General features: G+C 47.1%; 7 protein-coding genes across 7 annotated transcripts; 2 read left to right on the top strand and 5 right to left on the bottom strand.

The window, feature by feature from the left end:
* Positions 1–1338: 1338 nt before the first annotated feature.
* F5147DRAFT_649953 (uncharacterized protein) lies at positions 1339–2127 on the bottom strand (the record flags this gene model as incomplete). Its single annotated transcript, XM_041433394.1, has 3 exons — positions 1339–1704; positions 1762–1950; positions 2086–2127. 3 exons carry the CDS (start codon positions 2125–2127, stop codon positions 1339–1341), a joined length of 597 nt encoding a protein of 198 aa, XP_041296760.1.
* Positions 2128–2314: 187 nt separating this feature from the next.
* Positions 2315–3439, bottom strand: F5147DRAFT_678010 (uncharacterized protein). Its single transcript, XM_041436181.1, has 4 exons — positions 3335–3439; positions 3237–3281; positions 2966–3178; positions 2315–2884 (listed from the first exon to the last, which is right to left on the bottom strand). Exons 1-4 carry the CDS (start codon positions 3359–3361, stop codon positions 2510–2512), a joined length of 660 nt encoding a protein of 219 aa, XP_041296761.1. The 5' UTR covers positions 3362–3439; the 3' UTR covers positions 2315–2509.
* Positions 3440–3449: 10 nt separating this feature from the next.
* Positions 3450–5426, bottom strand: F5147DRAFT_678020 (uncharacterized protein). The gene is made up of 7 exons (XM_041436182.1): positions 5153–5426; positions 4980–5101; positions 4657–4931; positions 4428–4605; positions 4234–4374; positions 4043–4181; positions 3450–3992 (listed from the first exon to the last, which is right to left on the bottom strand). Exons 1-7 carry the CDS (start codon positions 5318–5320, stop codon positions 3843–3845), a joined length of 1173 nt encoding a protein of 390 aa, XP_041296762.1. The 5' UTR covers positions 5321–5426; the 3' UTR covers positions 3450–3842.
* A 189-nt stretch (positions 5427–5615) lies between these two features.
* On the bottom strand, positions 5616–7361 carry F5147DRAFT_433129 (uncharacterized protein). Its single transcript, XM_041429830.1, has 6 exons — positions 6711–7361; positions 6578–6658; positions 6377–6518; positions 6214–6324; positions 5827–6159; positions 5616–5773 (listed from the first exon to the last, which is right to left on the bottom strand). The coding sequence occupies exons 1-6, from the start codon at positions 7091–7093 to the stop codon at positions 5627–5629; spliced, it is 1197 nt and encodes a 398-aa protein (XP_041296763.1). The 5' UTR covers positions 7094–7361; the 3' UTR covers positions 5616–5626.
* On the top strand, positions 7156–7807 carry F5147DRAFT_834589 (nuclear transport factor 2; the record flags this gene model as incomplete). Its single annotated transcript, XM_041443920.1, has 5 exons — positions 7156–7312; positions 7369–7440; positions 7497–7601; positions 7654–7724; positions 7774–7807. The coding sequence occupies exons 1-5, from the start codon at positions 7226–7228 to the stop codon at positions 7805–7807; spliced, it is 369 nt and encodes a 122-aa protein (XP_041296764.1). The 5' UTR covers positions 7156–7225.
* A 211-nt stretch (positions 7808–8018) lies between these two features.
* Positions 8019–11006, bottom strand: F5147DRAFT_433117 (Dynamin central region-domain-containing protein). Its single transcript, XM_041429829.1, has 12 exons — positions 10765–11006; positions 10591–10708; positions 10110–10542; positions 9838–10057; positions 9443–9775; positions 9236–9385; positions 9073–9182; positions 8959–9013; positions 8697–8906; positions 8570–8636; positions 8281–8512; positions 8019–8224 (listed from the first exon to the last, which is right to left on the bottom strand). The coding sequence occupies exons 1-12, from the start codon at positions 10912–10914 to the stop codon at positions 8206–8208; spliced, it is 2097 nt and encodes a 698-aa protein (XP_041296765.1). The 5' UTR covers positions 10915–11006; the 3' UTR covers positions 8019–8205.
* A 1484-nt stretch (positions 11007–12490) lies between these two features.
* Positions 12491–13584, top strand: F5147DRAFT_678029 (uncharacterized protein). The gene is given in 4 exon segments (XM_041436183.1): positions 12491–12641; positions 12698–12772; positions 12785–12946; positions 13006–13584. The coding sequence occupies 4 exon segments, from the start codon at positions 12507–12509 to the stop codon at positions 13495–13497; spliced, it is 864 nt and encodes a 287-aa protein (XP_041296766.1). The 5' UTR covers positions 12491–12506; the 3' UTR covers positions 13498–13584.
* The last annotated feature ends 61 nt before the right edge of the window (positions 13585–13645 follow it).

Genomic DNA, 13645 nt, shown 5'->3' on the forward strand with positions numbered 1-13645 from the left:
GTTGGCAATGGTAACATGCTGCGGACTGGACAAACAGCCCCCAAAATGGATGCGCATGAAACAACCATGCTAACGAAAAGGACATATGTTATTCACCGCTGTCTTCGCGTAAATTTAACACGCTAGAGCGGTGCAAAAGAATCAGTACCAGGTCCGAATCGCAGTCAGCTATAAATTCATCTACCACTGACAAGACCCGTACAGGACGATGATTGGCTTGCTCATGATGCGACTTACCCACATTTATGACGTGGTGAGTTATGCCAAGCCGACGCCGAACTGGATCCATCTTTGCGGGTCAACCTTCACACGGCCAAAGCGACAACCACGGGTGACTGCACGGCGAGGTCGTTTCTCCAGAGATGTAATGTGCCTTGCGAAAAAAAAAAACATACCCGGGAAACCCTTTACGGTGTAAGTCGGTCAGGGTTAACCTGACCGAGTTCATCCCGTCACAGGACGCCTTTGTTGGAGCAGGCATAAACTGTCGAAAGCCCTGGCCAGGCCACCAAACATCTTCCCACCAGAATCTCCGTCACTGCAACGAATGATGACGAGTAGAATTAGGTAATGCTCGAGGACTCCTGCCGTTCAGATATATTTGATCACAAGAATCCCGAGAGCGCCGCCAGGGGTTTCCGACAACTCGACTTCGAACACGGACATGATCAACAGAGGTAGCCGAGCATTCTAACGAGTCACATTAACGCTTCAAATTTCAGCCAGTGGCAGGCTGCCTTCAGGCTGATTATGCCTTCGCAAGCGAACACGTAACGTAACGCGTTGGATCAGCCTTTCCTTGAAAGGACAACAGGTGGAGTAATGGGCTAGCCTTTCGACCTCCATGCGTCTACAAAAGTACATAAAAGTACATTCAACTACGTTCAACGGGGTGGCTAATTTTAATCAAAACTAGTACAAGGCAAGTGCCGCATCAATGTTATTGTGCGTAAGGCCATGTGATTATCTTACCGCCACCAGAACGTCTTCTAGTACCGGCGGCAAACGATTGTGAATAGTCGCATTTCCCAAGCCATCTCGGTATGATCATGACAGCCAAATAGTTTATACATCAAAAATTGAATCGATTATAATGTTGTATGTGTACTAACAGTCTGCGAGTTCGAAGAGGATCATATGGATACAGTGGTATTTGCAGTAAGGTATAAATTTTTGGCTACATTTGTCCTGAGTGAATGGAAGCATGCTACATTGGGGATATAAAAGAGTGGTAACCTAAAGACCAATCCATTAACAGTCAGCGTGTAAGAAGTGTGTAGGATTCGAATGAAGTCAGAAATCGAAAAGAGCGACGAAATAATCAACACAACCCAACTCTCAATCCTCAAGAAGAAAATCCCAATTAAAATTTCTCTCCGGTAATTTCTTAGAAGTCGAACCAAAAATGCGTTTCAAAGTTTCTTTGGGCTGGCTTTCTGGAGCGTTTGTGTGAACATCCCACATCCTGAACGTCACCAGGCCACGGGTATCGACCCATACTTCGTCACCATCCCAATTGTCATCCATTGACATTGCTTCATTCACGCGGACATTTGCAATCATGCGGTTGACGAAACCAGCTGAGAAAGATGGTGTGCCCGAGCAACGAATGTGACCTCGAAAATCCGAGGGCAACCAAACGGTCACGTTGGAAGCGGTGGTTCGGATATCAAGGAAAAACTTGCAACGAGGTATGGCACGGCACTGTGATTGTGAAAAGATGTTGAGACACGATGCAGCAAGTGAAGATGTGACACTTACAACTTTAAGCTTGATCGGTGACGTCTCGGTACTGATAAACATGGCCAAACGATGGTCTACTGGCTGATTGCGCGCACGATAGTGTGGTAGCGCCAGAGAGATATCGATGGGCTTTGATGTCTTGAGCATAAAATCATAGTCGCTTAGAGCGTTGTAGTGAATCTTATGGGTGCCAGATGGCTGAACCCTCTGTGTAATGAATCAGCTACTTGGACGTAAACAAAGGGAGGATTGTGATGTACCAATAAACGAGTCTTTTCGATTGATAATGAACTCTAAGGCAGACCTTAGCTCGATTTCACTGTTTAGAAGGATGAAACTGACCTCCGAGTCTGATCCCATTGAACAATTCGAATAAATTGACATAACGGGCGAGCCAGTTTAGTAAGGAACGAATAGGAGCGGGGGGACAAGGATACGAAGTAGTTGTGGAAAGAGTCTCAAGGCTCTGCATATTTAAGGGTTTGGGAAGGCGGTCACCTATACGTCACCGAGACGGAGTCGTGAACAATCGTTTCCCTTATGCCTTATTTGGGTAGTCTTGTATTCGTAAACAAAAAGCGCGCTTGAAATCTTGATTCTTAGCTTGGCCACCCGAAGGCGAGAACAATTCTTCCCACTTCGGTTCGACAATGTTGTCCGCGTGCCTCGCCCTTCGGGAACACGTGGCCCATCACTTGCTAGATCTACCATGATGTTTCATGTTGGACATATCGGACACAGCGCTAAACATTCACTACCAATACATCTACCTGCAGTGCCCAGAGCTCAGTCCAGAGCCCAGCCGCCGTTCCCAAATCTTCCGCATGCCACGATCCATCCGAGTCCAAACCCTATCATTGACATCACACTCCGTTCTCAGCATTAACTCGATCTTTCCCTCGGCATGAATGAAAATTTCATCATCATTTTCAAGCGCACACGAACCAAGCCTGATAAATCCCCGGCGCATTCGCTCGTTGAAAGTTCGACCACAACGAATCTGCCTCCGACGACGTAGGCCCTCGTAGTCGTTGATAGAGACGATGCCCCGGAAAGCGGGGGGTAATGTGATTTTCACACCGGCTGAGCATGCGAAAATATGGAGGCGAAAGAAGTGGTTCTCTGCGCCATGTGTACGAAACTAAAGAAGCCAAAATTACCAAATACACTCGTTTCATCATTGGTCGGTCACACAAGTGACCACCTGGTGGGAGGCACTTACAACTTCGGCCTTGATGGATCCAAAACGACTAGAAAGATATGCTACCGATTTGGCCAACGGAGCAGTATCAGATGGGAATGATGGTGAGAGCAAGATCAACCTCGCCCGGATATGTTGATTGGTTGCTGACGTTTGGAACACAAATGGATCACCAAACACGGCGTCTTGCTTGCGGGGGAGAAACTGCTCAGTGACAAACGCAGTGTTCTCTTCCTGAATCACAAGTCAAGTCATGCAATTGCGACACTTGGAATGTTCCATTCTAACTTACCTCTCTTGTGGTTGATGCCGACAGAGCGCTTAAATTACTAAGAAGCTGTATAATATTCCGTTAGTTCCAGATTTCCTACCTCATGTGAAATTGCTTACCGACAGCTGTGGGGTCAGCTTGCTCATGTTCCGAATAGTATCGTGGTAGTACCGTACGGGTCCATCAGGTTTATATACAATACTTTGCCACTCAGACTCATCTCCCCGTTAGACAAAGCACTTAGATTGTGTAGTACTGTGGACCGATCGCCACTGGGACAAAGGCTACAGTGGCACCTGGCGCTTAGCGGGGCTCTGTAACAACACAAACGAGAAACTTCGGGTTTTCTTGACACGTGTTGGAAAACTGCTCCATGAGGGTGGTCCACGGAGGTACCTTGTTTTGAACTACACACACCACCCACGAAACTGAGTGAACCACTTGAACGGGGAGGGATTGTGTACCCAAATCCGAGGGGTCAAAAAAAAAAGGAAATCCACACAGCTTCTGGACTAGCCGGCGGGAACGCAAGGGTGTCTTCGCATCATGCTCTCGCTGCCGAATAGCATGACAAAACACAACGTACAATACATATCTGTAGTAGATTTTTAGATAGGAATAGTTGGCTTACGAAAGTGGTTGATCCTCTTCTTCAGAATCTGCGACTACGTCATCATCTTGAGAATGTTGCCACATGACTGTCGGACTAGATTCTTTTCTAGTCTTGCTATTCCGCGCTTCGGCAATTAGTCGTACAAACTCTCCTTGATTATTCAACTACAACTTGCGATAAGCATTCTCAGCAATGGAAGGAGCGGAAGACCTACTACGTGAGTTGTCGTATTATCCACAAGATGTCTTCGCTTTCTGCTATCTTCCCAATTCTTTAATTCGGCGCGTAATTCTTTCGTGTTCTTCCTGTTAGATACGGACTTATCCAAATTGGCATTGAAAATCATGACCCAGCTAGGATCCGTTGAAAACTGCTGAATTAATTTGGAACCAAGAAGTAACGCACCGCTGATGTCGAGCAATCCACATTTTCCTGTCACCGAGGGTGGGTAAATTGTGAGCGTGCAACAAATCTTTGACTTGTTTATCCTTCAATAGATCGTACGAGGCCTTGGGTATACGCTCCGTTGCACTGTTCGCATCAATCCTGCCTCCACGTTCCCGTCAGTTCGTTATGATCAGAAATAAATTGACGCTTACCCGTTTTCCCTGTTCTTTCCCTTTTTCAAAAATAATTTTGTCCATTCATCTTTGGCGCCTGATGTCGCAGCACCGGATGTATTAAATGATTTTTTCTGGCATCCCGAGTCTAAATGAGTATTGATATCCCCCATGACAATAGACACGTTGCAGACGGGACAGTTTACCATCTGACCCCCTGTGTACAAATTAAGCATTGCTGTGCCATAATATAATAGAATGCCCAAACCTTGCATCATCTCTTCCTCTTGGGGATCCGATGAAGGCTCCATGTCTTGCCTTCTCGAACGCTTGGACTTACTTGGCACCGGGGACGAGGGAAATTGGCTTGAATTAGAAGGACCCGGAACCATGACGACATCCGAATCGGAAGACACTGTACTGGTACTTCGCTTGCGCTTCTTACCGTTGGTCAATGGGGTTTGGGACCGACGGGGTGTTCGCTCTTTTTGCCTTCTTCTGATGCGATCTTGTTCTTCACGGGAGAGCCGGAGGATAGTTGACCTGTACTTGCTCAAACTGCGTCTGCACAAGAGAGGGTGCAAGACTCACCGTGCAGTTTTCCATGCACTCACTGCTGCCTCAAGAATTGGATTTGTCCTAAATTGTCCTTCACTCGTCGACTTCCTACAGCTCGGGCACTCCGATTCTTTGACAATGTGTTCCCGAATACACTATCAGTAACATTCAGATGACAACATATGAGAAAGGGGTGAAATACCCACGAGTGAGCAGAAGCAGTGCCCACAGGCAAGCGTTATGGGTGCGTCGTACAATTCGCCGCAAATTGTGCATCGCAGACTCGCATCCAGTTGTCGTAAGTCTGTCATAGGGAAATCGCTCGGATCCGGGATATTCGTGGAAAGGAGAGCTTGAACGTTATTTGTGGGCATGAAGATCGGTTGGACGAGTTTGAACTTTGTCGCAAGGAAAATATTATCTCAAGAATAGAAGGATGCTAAAATTTAAAGAACTCGTCCAAATGTTCCAAAGAGAAAGAGGCAAAAAGGTTTTGACACTACAAGCGCGTTGTGGTCGCGTAATCCCACATGTGACCTGTGTGACTTTTCGCGTTTTGACGTCACGTACTTACTGCACCGACAACAACTACGAAATACGAATGTCTGATACACTATTCTACATGCAAATTGGGTGGGTATATAGAAGTACAATTTAAATCCGCGAATGATTCCAGTGAGTCAGAAAATGCCTTCAAAATCGTACATCTCTTTTCCATCGTCGGGCGAAGCAACATTCCGAAGGAGTGGGTCAAGAGACGTTAACTCATCCTTGATTCCGTTTCGAGCGACTTCGTCTAACTCCTTCAATAATGCTGACGTGATTTTCTGTAGAATTTTTTTTCAACATCCGTATTTCCATGTCATCCTGAATTTATTACCTTGAATTTCGTGTCCACTTTTAGGAGCATGTCTCCCATCCCGGGAGTCCAGCTAGGCGGTGGGCTTCCAAGGGCACCACCATAACCACCGTGTACGTTTGCAATACCCCACAGACTAGAGTCACCGTCATCCATTTGCTTCACATTAGAGTCGGCGCCAGAGAATAGATACGAAACACCAGGATGTGGCGCGAGAAGCCCGAGAGGTCCCATCATGTGTTGCCCAGAGTTTGGAAACGGTGAGGGGCCCAGTATTCGCGATATTTTATTGTATACTTCCGAAATGACATCCAGGAGGGAGAGAAGCGTCTGGTGATAGTCTAAAGGAAATGGCTGTGAACGTTTCAGCTCATGACTGAAACACTATCAAACCAGTAGGGAACGCACTATATGAGGTGAAACAAGGTATGATGTTTCCGATCCGTCCGCATACGGTACAGTATACTCAGCGAAGCCGCCACCAGCTTGCCGTTTCGCTACTTTGGACCGGAACAACCGCTGGACCCACAGTAAGTGGTGAACGACCCACGGTTATCAGACAAAAGCTTACGATCTTTGGCTGACGGTCGGGCTCCTCCCTTGCCTGGTCATATTCGTTCATGGTATTCATTAGCCCGCGAAGAAAGTCTTGAACTTGAGGTATATCTAACAAATTTGAGAGCGACATTGCAAGGATAGCAAATCGATATGTCCTGTTTGATGATACCTCAGTAAAGTCGCTATAAGCAATGGATCCCGGGGCTGGCCGCACCGTTTGCGCATAACTAAGTTATTGAATGCTTTGTCGAGTTCAGTCCTGGACATCATGATCGTATGGAACCAATGACTTCTCCTGTGGGTATCCATGAGCTCTGGGAAGAAATATAAGGGCAGACCGAACACACCCTTCATGAACATTTCGCATGTAAGTTAACGTGATAATCCGTTTCTGCACCAAATCTCGGAGATATTCGACAGAGGTTCCCTGCGCGACGACCGGTGTGCCGTTGCCAACCAACGTAGCACTAGATGAAAGCGTGTCAGAGTGAACAGACTGACCATCCCATTCCCTGCCGGATGTAGAAATCGCAGTCGGTGTTGAAACTGTATAAGCGACGCTGGTAGCCGATGATATGCTGCCCACCGTTGCTGCATTGCCAGCGCCGTTCGTAGTCTTAAACGACGACAACAAGTTCTGCGCAGAGCTCTTCCTGCGCATGGTTGGACGAGATATTTCTGTCATTGGCGGACTGCTTGGCGGAAGCGCAGCCTGGAAAACAGCCGTCATCTCGTGAGTGTTGCAGCCGAAACGTTGATAACCCAATTAGGGTTATCGATTGCAACTTATACTTGGCAAGTTGCTTACTTTGCCCTACTACCACCATCTCTCTAATCGTTTGTGTCCTGGCTCTTGAACACAATGGATATTACTGCTATAGCAAAGAATTTCACCGAGTTCTACTACTCACAGTTTGCACTAGGCCGGTTGAACCTGGCCCCTTTGTATGTAAGCGCTTCGTGTATTTGCAACTTTCTGGTATTCAACTTTTTAACAACTTCTAGCGGCCGCACTCCATGATGACATGGGAGGGCAAACAGTTCCAGGGTGGAGATAACATCGTACAGCATCTGGCCGTAAGTCTGATTATATTTTGGTACATATCGTTCACCGTTTTTTTTGCATGGTTCAGGAACTGCCTTTTGAAAAGGTTGCCCACAAGATCAGCACATTTGACGCGCAGCCGTCATCCCTCGACATGAGTACTCTCTTGATTAGCGTGACAGGGCTACTAAGGGTTCGTCTTTTTGTTGATCAATCGCGTGATCTGGCCACTGAAGACGATGTAGGTGGACGGAGACCAAGAGTTGCAATTCTCCCAGGTATTTGTGCTGGCAAAGGAGGGCGAATCATTCTACGTGTATGTTCATCAACTTGGTGCTGAGACCTCGCTTAAAAATCATTTGCAGGCTGAATGACATGTTCCGGCTCAACCTCGGCTGAAGTGCTGAAGCACAGCATATTATAAATCTGGTAGATGAGACGAAGATCCCCGGAAGTGTAATGGAGGACGGAAGCTTCTAACGTTTGTACCTCGTAGCTTATTCCATCGAAAGTAGATCGGACTGTTAGTTTTGGAAAGATCGTCGTATCGAACAACTCCAAGGAGGATCAGCAGGATAAGCGCGCTAAACCGATCAACTTTACATAACGTTGAACTGGTGCTCGAGTGCTCACTGGCAATAAATGCGAAAAACCGTAACAATAGGAAGTATAAAGTCTAACACCTGGTAGAACATATCGTGTAGAGGGTATTACATAATAGTAGTAGTCAGTCCATAAGCACAACAGCTGAGGTCATGCAAAGAACCTGCAAGAAACCGCCTCCATATTTCACGTGTCTAAACACCAGCAACGATCCTACACGGCAATTGATCAGTACAGTATCAAGTCTGGTGTAAGAAGATTCCACGTACTCTTCAGCCTTGTTCAATGCCGTAACCATACTAACAACCTCTTTCCGGCGATTGACGACAAAGTCACTCTCCTTCATCAAGTCATCGAGCACTTCAGGTTTATACAACTCTTGGAGAAGCTCGCGTTGCAAGTTCTCTTTCGAGTGATTGACGAGCGTTAGCACAATAGCCTTTGGAACCATGTCGATCATTTCACGTTTGACAATGTTGAAATATGAATGGATCAGTAGCTCTGAATAGGGAGGTCAAATTAATTGTGCGAGTGAAGAAACGCGTAAAGAAGACACACTAATAACTTCAGTCTCCATTGTTTCCCTCTCGCTGAGAGCGGACAGGGGCCTAATCACTGCCGGAGGCTAAGAAATGCGAATATAAGATGCGATATATTCATATTCAGGTATATGAGAAAGACGTACCGCCTCCATGATGGGACCAGCCTTTTTAGGTTGCCCCTTCTTAGCAGACGAGAAGAATGAGCCAAAGAAACTCGGCTCTTCCTTCTTGATATCAACATCCAAGTCACGGTTGTTGTTGATTTGACCCGGGGGAAGTTTTCCTGACTTGGCGTCTGGAACTGGTGTCGGAGGCTTGTTGGCGTTCAGTCTATCTTGCACTATTGACATAGCCTGTGCATGATGCATGAGCTCATGAAAGATCATCGAAGTCATATGTACTTGCCCTGTGTCCGTTAAGGAAGTCGGGGTGAGTCGTGTTGACATAACATGCTTGCATCCTAGTCACCAAGTGCATAAGAATGTAGAAAAAAGATGAAATCTGCCGTTATGGACGCACGAAACCATATCAATGACAAGCTTCGTAGTGGGATTCATCGCAGTCTTGAAGAAATTAATTACAACGGAATTGAAGCGCTCCCGGAGCGCAGGGAAACGTCTGAAGGCTTGCTGTATGATGCCGTTAGCGCTTTATTACGTTCGTCAGTCGCGTGAATACGTACGATTTTCTGTAGCAGTTGTCCGAGAATGCGAATAAGTTCGTCATATACAAGCTGACAGCATTTAACACTCGGCTCTTCTAGTCGTTTGATCTGTTGCTTGACAATGATTTCAAAGGCTTGTGTGCCAACAAAGAGTGACGGTGTTTGACCCTGCATTGTGGAAAAGTCTAGTTCAACAATTTCCGGTTACGCGGGTAACAAACCCACCGAAGAATTGTACAAGATAGTTCGGATATCCCCATCTTTGACCTGATCAAAGGGGTCGATACTCTTCACACCAGTATTGAACAACTCGTGGAAGACGAAGCTGATTCGTGCACCACCGCTTAATTCATTCAGCGAGAGGTCGTTGGTGTTACCGTCGATGACCGTTCGGAATTCATTTGTGAACTCCGTAATGACCGAAAGGACTATGTTGCCGGAGGATGCATCACCCAAGGGACCACCCAGGGTTGCCAGCTCGGCACTATATTTCTGAAGCTGCTGGCTTATACGGGCTTTGATGTCGGGCAGAGTGGCACGGATGTGTTGCATGAGAATCTAAGATGGGAGGAAGACGTTAGTGATAAATCTGCAGTGCGTGGAGAGCAATCGAGGCACACCATGTTGAGCTTACGGGCAAGGAAAGGAGTCCCGCAATACTGAGCTTTCCCTTTATATGAAGGGTGCAACTCAAAGAAGCTGCGCTCCGCGTCTAATGCAGCGCCAATTGTCTTGGATGTGTCAATGTCGCGTTGCCCTCGATTTACCACTGGCACGTATCCCAAACGTAATGGAATGACGCGCCCTGCAAGGATGTCCACAACGTCCGTTCCTTGGTCCCTTTTGGCGCGTTAGTTTCAAGAACTACACCGTTGTGAAAGCATGGACCTACATAAGGTCAACCTTGGTCAAAACACCGATCGTTCTCGTTCCTTCTGGGTCAACCTCCCGAGCTAGCTTCAAACCATCGGAGTTCGCCAAGTCTGTATTGGCAGCGGTGACAGCCAAGACGATACATGCTGGCCGCGAGATATACTTGACCAGCATGTCCTTGATTTGCTTTTCAATATCTTTGGGTTGGTCCCCGACAGGGACTTTGGTTAGACCGGGCAAGTCGACGAGAGTGAGAGTAAGGACGTTGGGAGAGAATATGCGTAGGTTGATGGGTTGTGGTGAGATGCCTGCATTACGACCAGTCTTAGCTTCTGTATCTCGAACGATTTCGGCACGAATTTTGTTGAAGTCATAGAACTTTTCGCCAGGAAGGTGCAGGAATTCACCCCACTCCGATTCGTTCGCCTGCTTATCACTGCCATTTAGTTGTGCTGTAACACAAGTCAGCTAGGTAAATAGAGCCAAGGAAGGAGGCCTACGATTTGGTGTCCCATTCGCTTGAGGCGCAGTTGCGGGACGATTAATGAGTTGAAGGACTAGTGGTCGCCGTGTCACGATACCAGTACCACGAGGAAGAAAATCTCTTCCAACGATGTTCTAATGCATTAATGTAAGGAGTGCACTTCATACACATCGAATGTCGCGGTACGAACCTCAAGCACACTACTCTTACCACTACTTTGACTTCCAAGCACGCAAATCTGTGGTAGGTCTATTTGGGATGCTGAGGAACCGACGGCGGAGAATACGTCTTGCAGTTTGTTAATGACAGACACGATTTCTGAACCGAGACCTGTGGACATGATGGGCAGACTAGATGATGGACAAGGGCAAAGAATTACAGAAATGAACGAGGCTAGACCGTGACTTGAGCTGCGAAACACGCAGTAGCCTTGAGCTTGAAAACACAGCCACAACTCCAAACCAGAACAAACTTCCTTCTTCTCGTCTTCCCGACCACTTACAAGTTTGTTTTGTGGTCATTGAATTGTGTTGCCAGTGTTCCAGGTAAACATTGTTCTTGAAAGCTAATGGTCACAGGTCTCCTACTCGATTATTGTTTCTCGCCTTCTTACTCATTTTCTTACCATGATGATACCTGCGCAGCACTCTGTTCCATACGGCCGCCTGCAAGCCAGTAGCAACTTGCTAGATGGCTGGCTAGCTGAGGCTGCCGAGCCAAATTTTGTCTAGCATGTCACGACCTTGCTTGATACGGGTGTCCCATTGTCAGATGTTTCACGACAACTAGAATCATCATGATAACTTAGGGACACTGTACATATCTGGCACAGGGATTCGTATAGTAATGCTTGTCACAGAGTCAGGGAAACATTCGTGCCCCTTTCAAGCTTTTTCGTTACAACGTTGCAGCCTCGTGGTCACGTTAAGTTCATACTTGGAAATTCGAATAAATGCTTCGACAACCTTGTGGCGACCTTCGTCTTGACTTCCACTATCATGATATTACAGTGTGATCAATGCGACCGTTTATTTCGTTCCACTCAGGCATTGTTTGCCCACTGTCGCGACAGAGCTGATCATCCCTTCTGCGAGGATTGCGACAGACTATTCTATACTTTTAATGGACTGGATCAGGTGCGGGGAGGCACTTGTTGCGATTTTTCACCCAACTCACGCTTCTTTTATGCCGGCACATGCAAAGCGCTGCGGTACATCGCAGTGGTGAATCAGACGAGTTTGAAGAACCGCCCCGCGGCAATAGGTGGTTTGTTGACTTGGCAAGCCTTTATCACACCTGTGGCTCCCACATAACCAGGCTAATTAGACGTGACAGCTGGGCCTGATGGCGGGTCTAATTCGACTAGTGTTTTGCTGTAGGCACCCAAATGAATAATTCTTCAATAAAGGTCGACCTTTGGAGCAGTATAAGGTGCTGGGTATAAGGTTATCGGGTACCTATGGGGACCTCGGCTATATCCGTCCCAAAGTGCCTGCCCCGTGACTATTATTAGTATTTACCACCGGCGGCCGACGCCAGCTACCACTTAAGCAGGTAAACATTGTTCTTGAAAGCTAATGGTTAGAGGTCTCCTTCTCGACCATTGGCCGCCTGCAAGCCAGTAGCAACTAGATGGCTGGCTGAGGCTGCTGAGCCAAAAATTGTCTAGCATGTCACGACCTTGCTTGATACGCGTGTCATGTTTCACGACAACAGAATCATCATGATACTAACTTAGGGTCATACGTATCTGGCACAAGGATTGTCGTATAGCATTAATGCTTGTCACAGAATCAGGGCCGCCTTGAACAATTGGCAAATATTCGTGCCCCTTTCAAGCTGCTTCGTTACAGCCTCATGGTTACGTTACGTTCATATTCGAATAAATACTTCGACAACCTTGTGGCGACCTTCGTCTTGACTTCTACTATCATGGCAGAGTGTAATCAATGCGACCGTTCATTTCGTTCTACTCAGGCATTGTTTGCCCACTGTCGCGACAAAGCTGACCACCCCTTCTGCGAGGATTGCGATAGACTATTCTCTACTTTTACTGGATTGGATCTGGTGCGGGGAGGCGCTTGTTGCCATTTTTCACCCAACTCACGCTTCTTTTATGCCAGCACATGCAAAACGCTGCGGTACATCGCAGCGACAGTGAATCAGACGAGTATGCGTTCGAGAGCGATGATGATGATGATGACGATGACTCGGATGACGATGACTCGGATGACGAAGAACCGTTCTGTGCGGGATGCAACAGGTGGTTTGTTGACTTGGCAAGCCTTTATCAGCACCTTGCTACCAGCTCAAAGCACAACTGGTGCTTTGTGTGCTCACGCGATTTTGCCACCCCGACCTCATTGGATCAAGTAAGTCCGGCTTTCGCTTTTACACTTCATAGTATGTTGATAAAAATACTGCCACACAGCACTCATCCTCCCCTGTGCACAGGGGCCTGGATTTCGAGTGTCCTTTGTGCTCAAAGAGGTTTAAGACCCCTTCCTCGATCGCCCTTCACATTGAGTCGGGGACTTGTCACAATATCTCACGAGCCCAAGTAACCGCGGCAGTCCATGCACTCAATATAGTGCCTACGATTTCGGTCTCTCGCCGCATAGAAGGCGGATCGACTCGCATTGTGTCTTACTATGTGACAGAGCGCGCATTCAACGGGACTGCTTACGAGTGTTATCTCTGCCACCGTACTTTCCGTACCTTGGGGGCTCTGAACTCCCACATCAACTCTCCGGCGCATGACGCGGATGAGTTCAAGTGCCCAAAGTGCAAGAGGAAGTACAAGTTGGTTTCAGGCCTGATGCAGCACATTGAAAGCGAAGCGTGTGGAATCGCGAGGTTCCAAATGGTGGAGGACTTTACGACGAGCTTGATTGACCAGTTTATGAAGCGCTTGAAACTTTAACTTCTTTTGAAAAGGGAATATGTACTGTAAGTGTAACATACATGGTGTATTTCTACGAGAAAGTGAATCAGAATCGGTTTGTCTCTTTGTTGTCGCCACTGAAAGTTCTAGCCTAGAGCTCACCTTGGTTGACAACAGTTTTGAACTG

The sequence above is a fragment of the Suillus discolor genome, assembly GCF_016758755.1.
Source record: "Suillus discolor strain FC423 chromosome Unknown F5147scaffold_9, whole genome shotgun sequence".
Taxonomy (NCBI): Eukaryota; Fungi; Basidiomycota; class Agaricomycetes; order Boletales; family Suillaceae; genus Suillus; species Suillus discolor.

Coding starts and splice junctions, on each gene's coding strand:
- F5147DRAFT_678010 (XM_041436181.1), bottom strand. CDS start 3,361: ATGAGCAAGCTGACCCCACAGCTGTCG. Junction 3,179..3,236: donor CGGCATCAACCACAAGAGAG/GTAAGTTAGAAT, acceptor CTTGTGATTCAG/GAAGAGAACACTGCGTTTGT. Junction 2,885..2,965: donor GATCCATCAAGGCCGAAGTT/GTAAGTGCCTCC, acceptor TGGCTTCTTTAG/TTTCGTACACATGGCGCAGA.
- F5147DRAFT_678020 (XM_041436182.1), bottom strand. CDS start 5,320: ATGCCCACAAATAACGTTCAAGCTCTCCTTTCCACGAATATCCCGGAT. Junction 5,102..5,152: donor GGCACTGCTTCTGCTCACTC/GTGGGTATTTCA, acceptor TGTTACTGATAG/TGTATTCGGGAACACATTGT. Junction 4,606..4,656: donor AGAGGAAGAGATGATGCAAG/GTTTGGGCATTC, acceptor ATTTGTACACAG/GGGGTCAGATGGTAAACTGT.
- F5147DRAFT_433129 (XM_041429830.1), bottom strand. CDS start 7,093: ATGACGGCTGTTTTCCAGGCTGCGCTTCCGCCAAGCAGTCCGCCAATG. Junction 6,659..6,710: donor ATGCGAAATGTTCATGAAGG/GTGTGTTCGGTC, acceptor GGATACCCACAG/GAGAAGTCATTGGTTCCATA. Junction 6,325..6,376: donor CCGACCGTCAGCCAAAGATC/GTAAGCTTTTGT, acceptor CTGTGGGTCCAG/CGGTTGTTCCGGTCCAAAGT.
- F5147DRAFT_433117 (XM_041429829.1), bottom strand. CDS start 10,914: ATGTCCACAGGTCTCGGTTCAGAAATCGTGTCTGTCATTAACAAACTG. Junction 9,183..9,235: donor GACAACTGCTACAGAAAATC/GTACGTATTCAC, acceptor GGCATCATACAG/CAAGCCTTCAGACGTTTCCC. Junction 8,907..8,958: donor ACTTCCTTAACGGACACAGG/GCAAGTACATAT, acceptor CATCATGCACAG/GCTATGTCAATAGTGCAAGA.
- F5147DRAFT_678029 (XM_041436183.1), top strand. CDS start 12,507: ATGGCAGAGTGTAATCAATGCGACCGTTCATTTCGTTCTACTCAGGCA. Junction 12,642..12,697: donor CTTTTACTGGATTGGATCTG/GTGCGGGGAGGC, acceptor CTTTTATGCCAG/CACATGCAAAACGCTGCGGT. Junction 12,947..13,005: donor CCCCGACCTCATTGGATCAA/GTAAGTCCGGCT, acceptor ACTGCCACACAG/CACTCATCCTCCCCTGTGCA.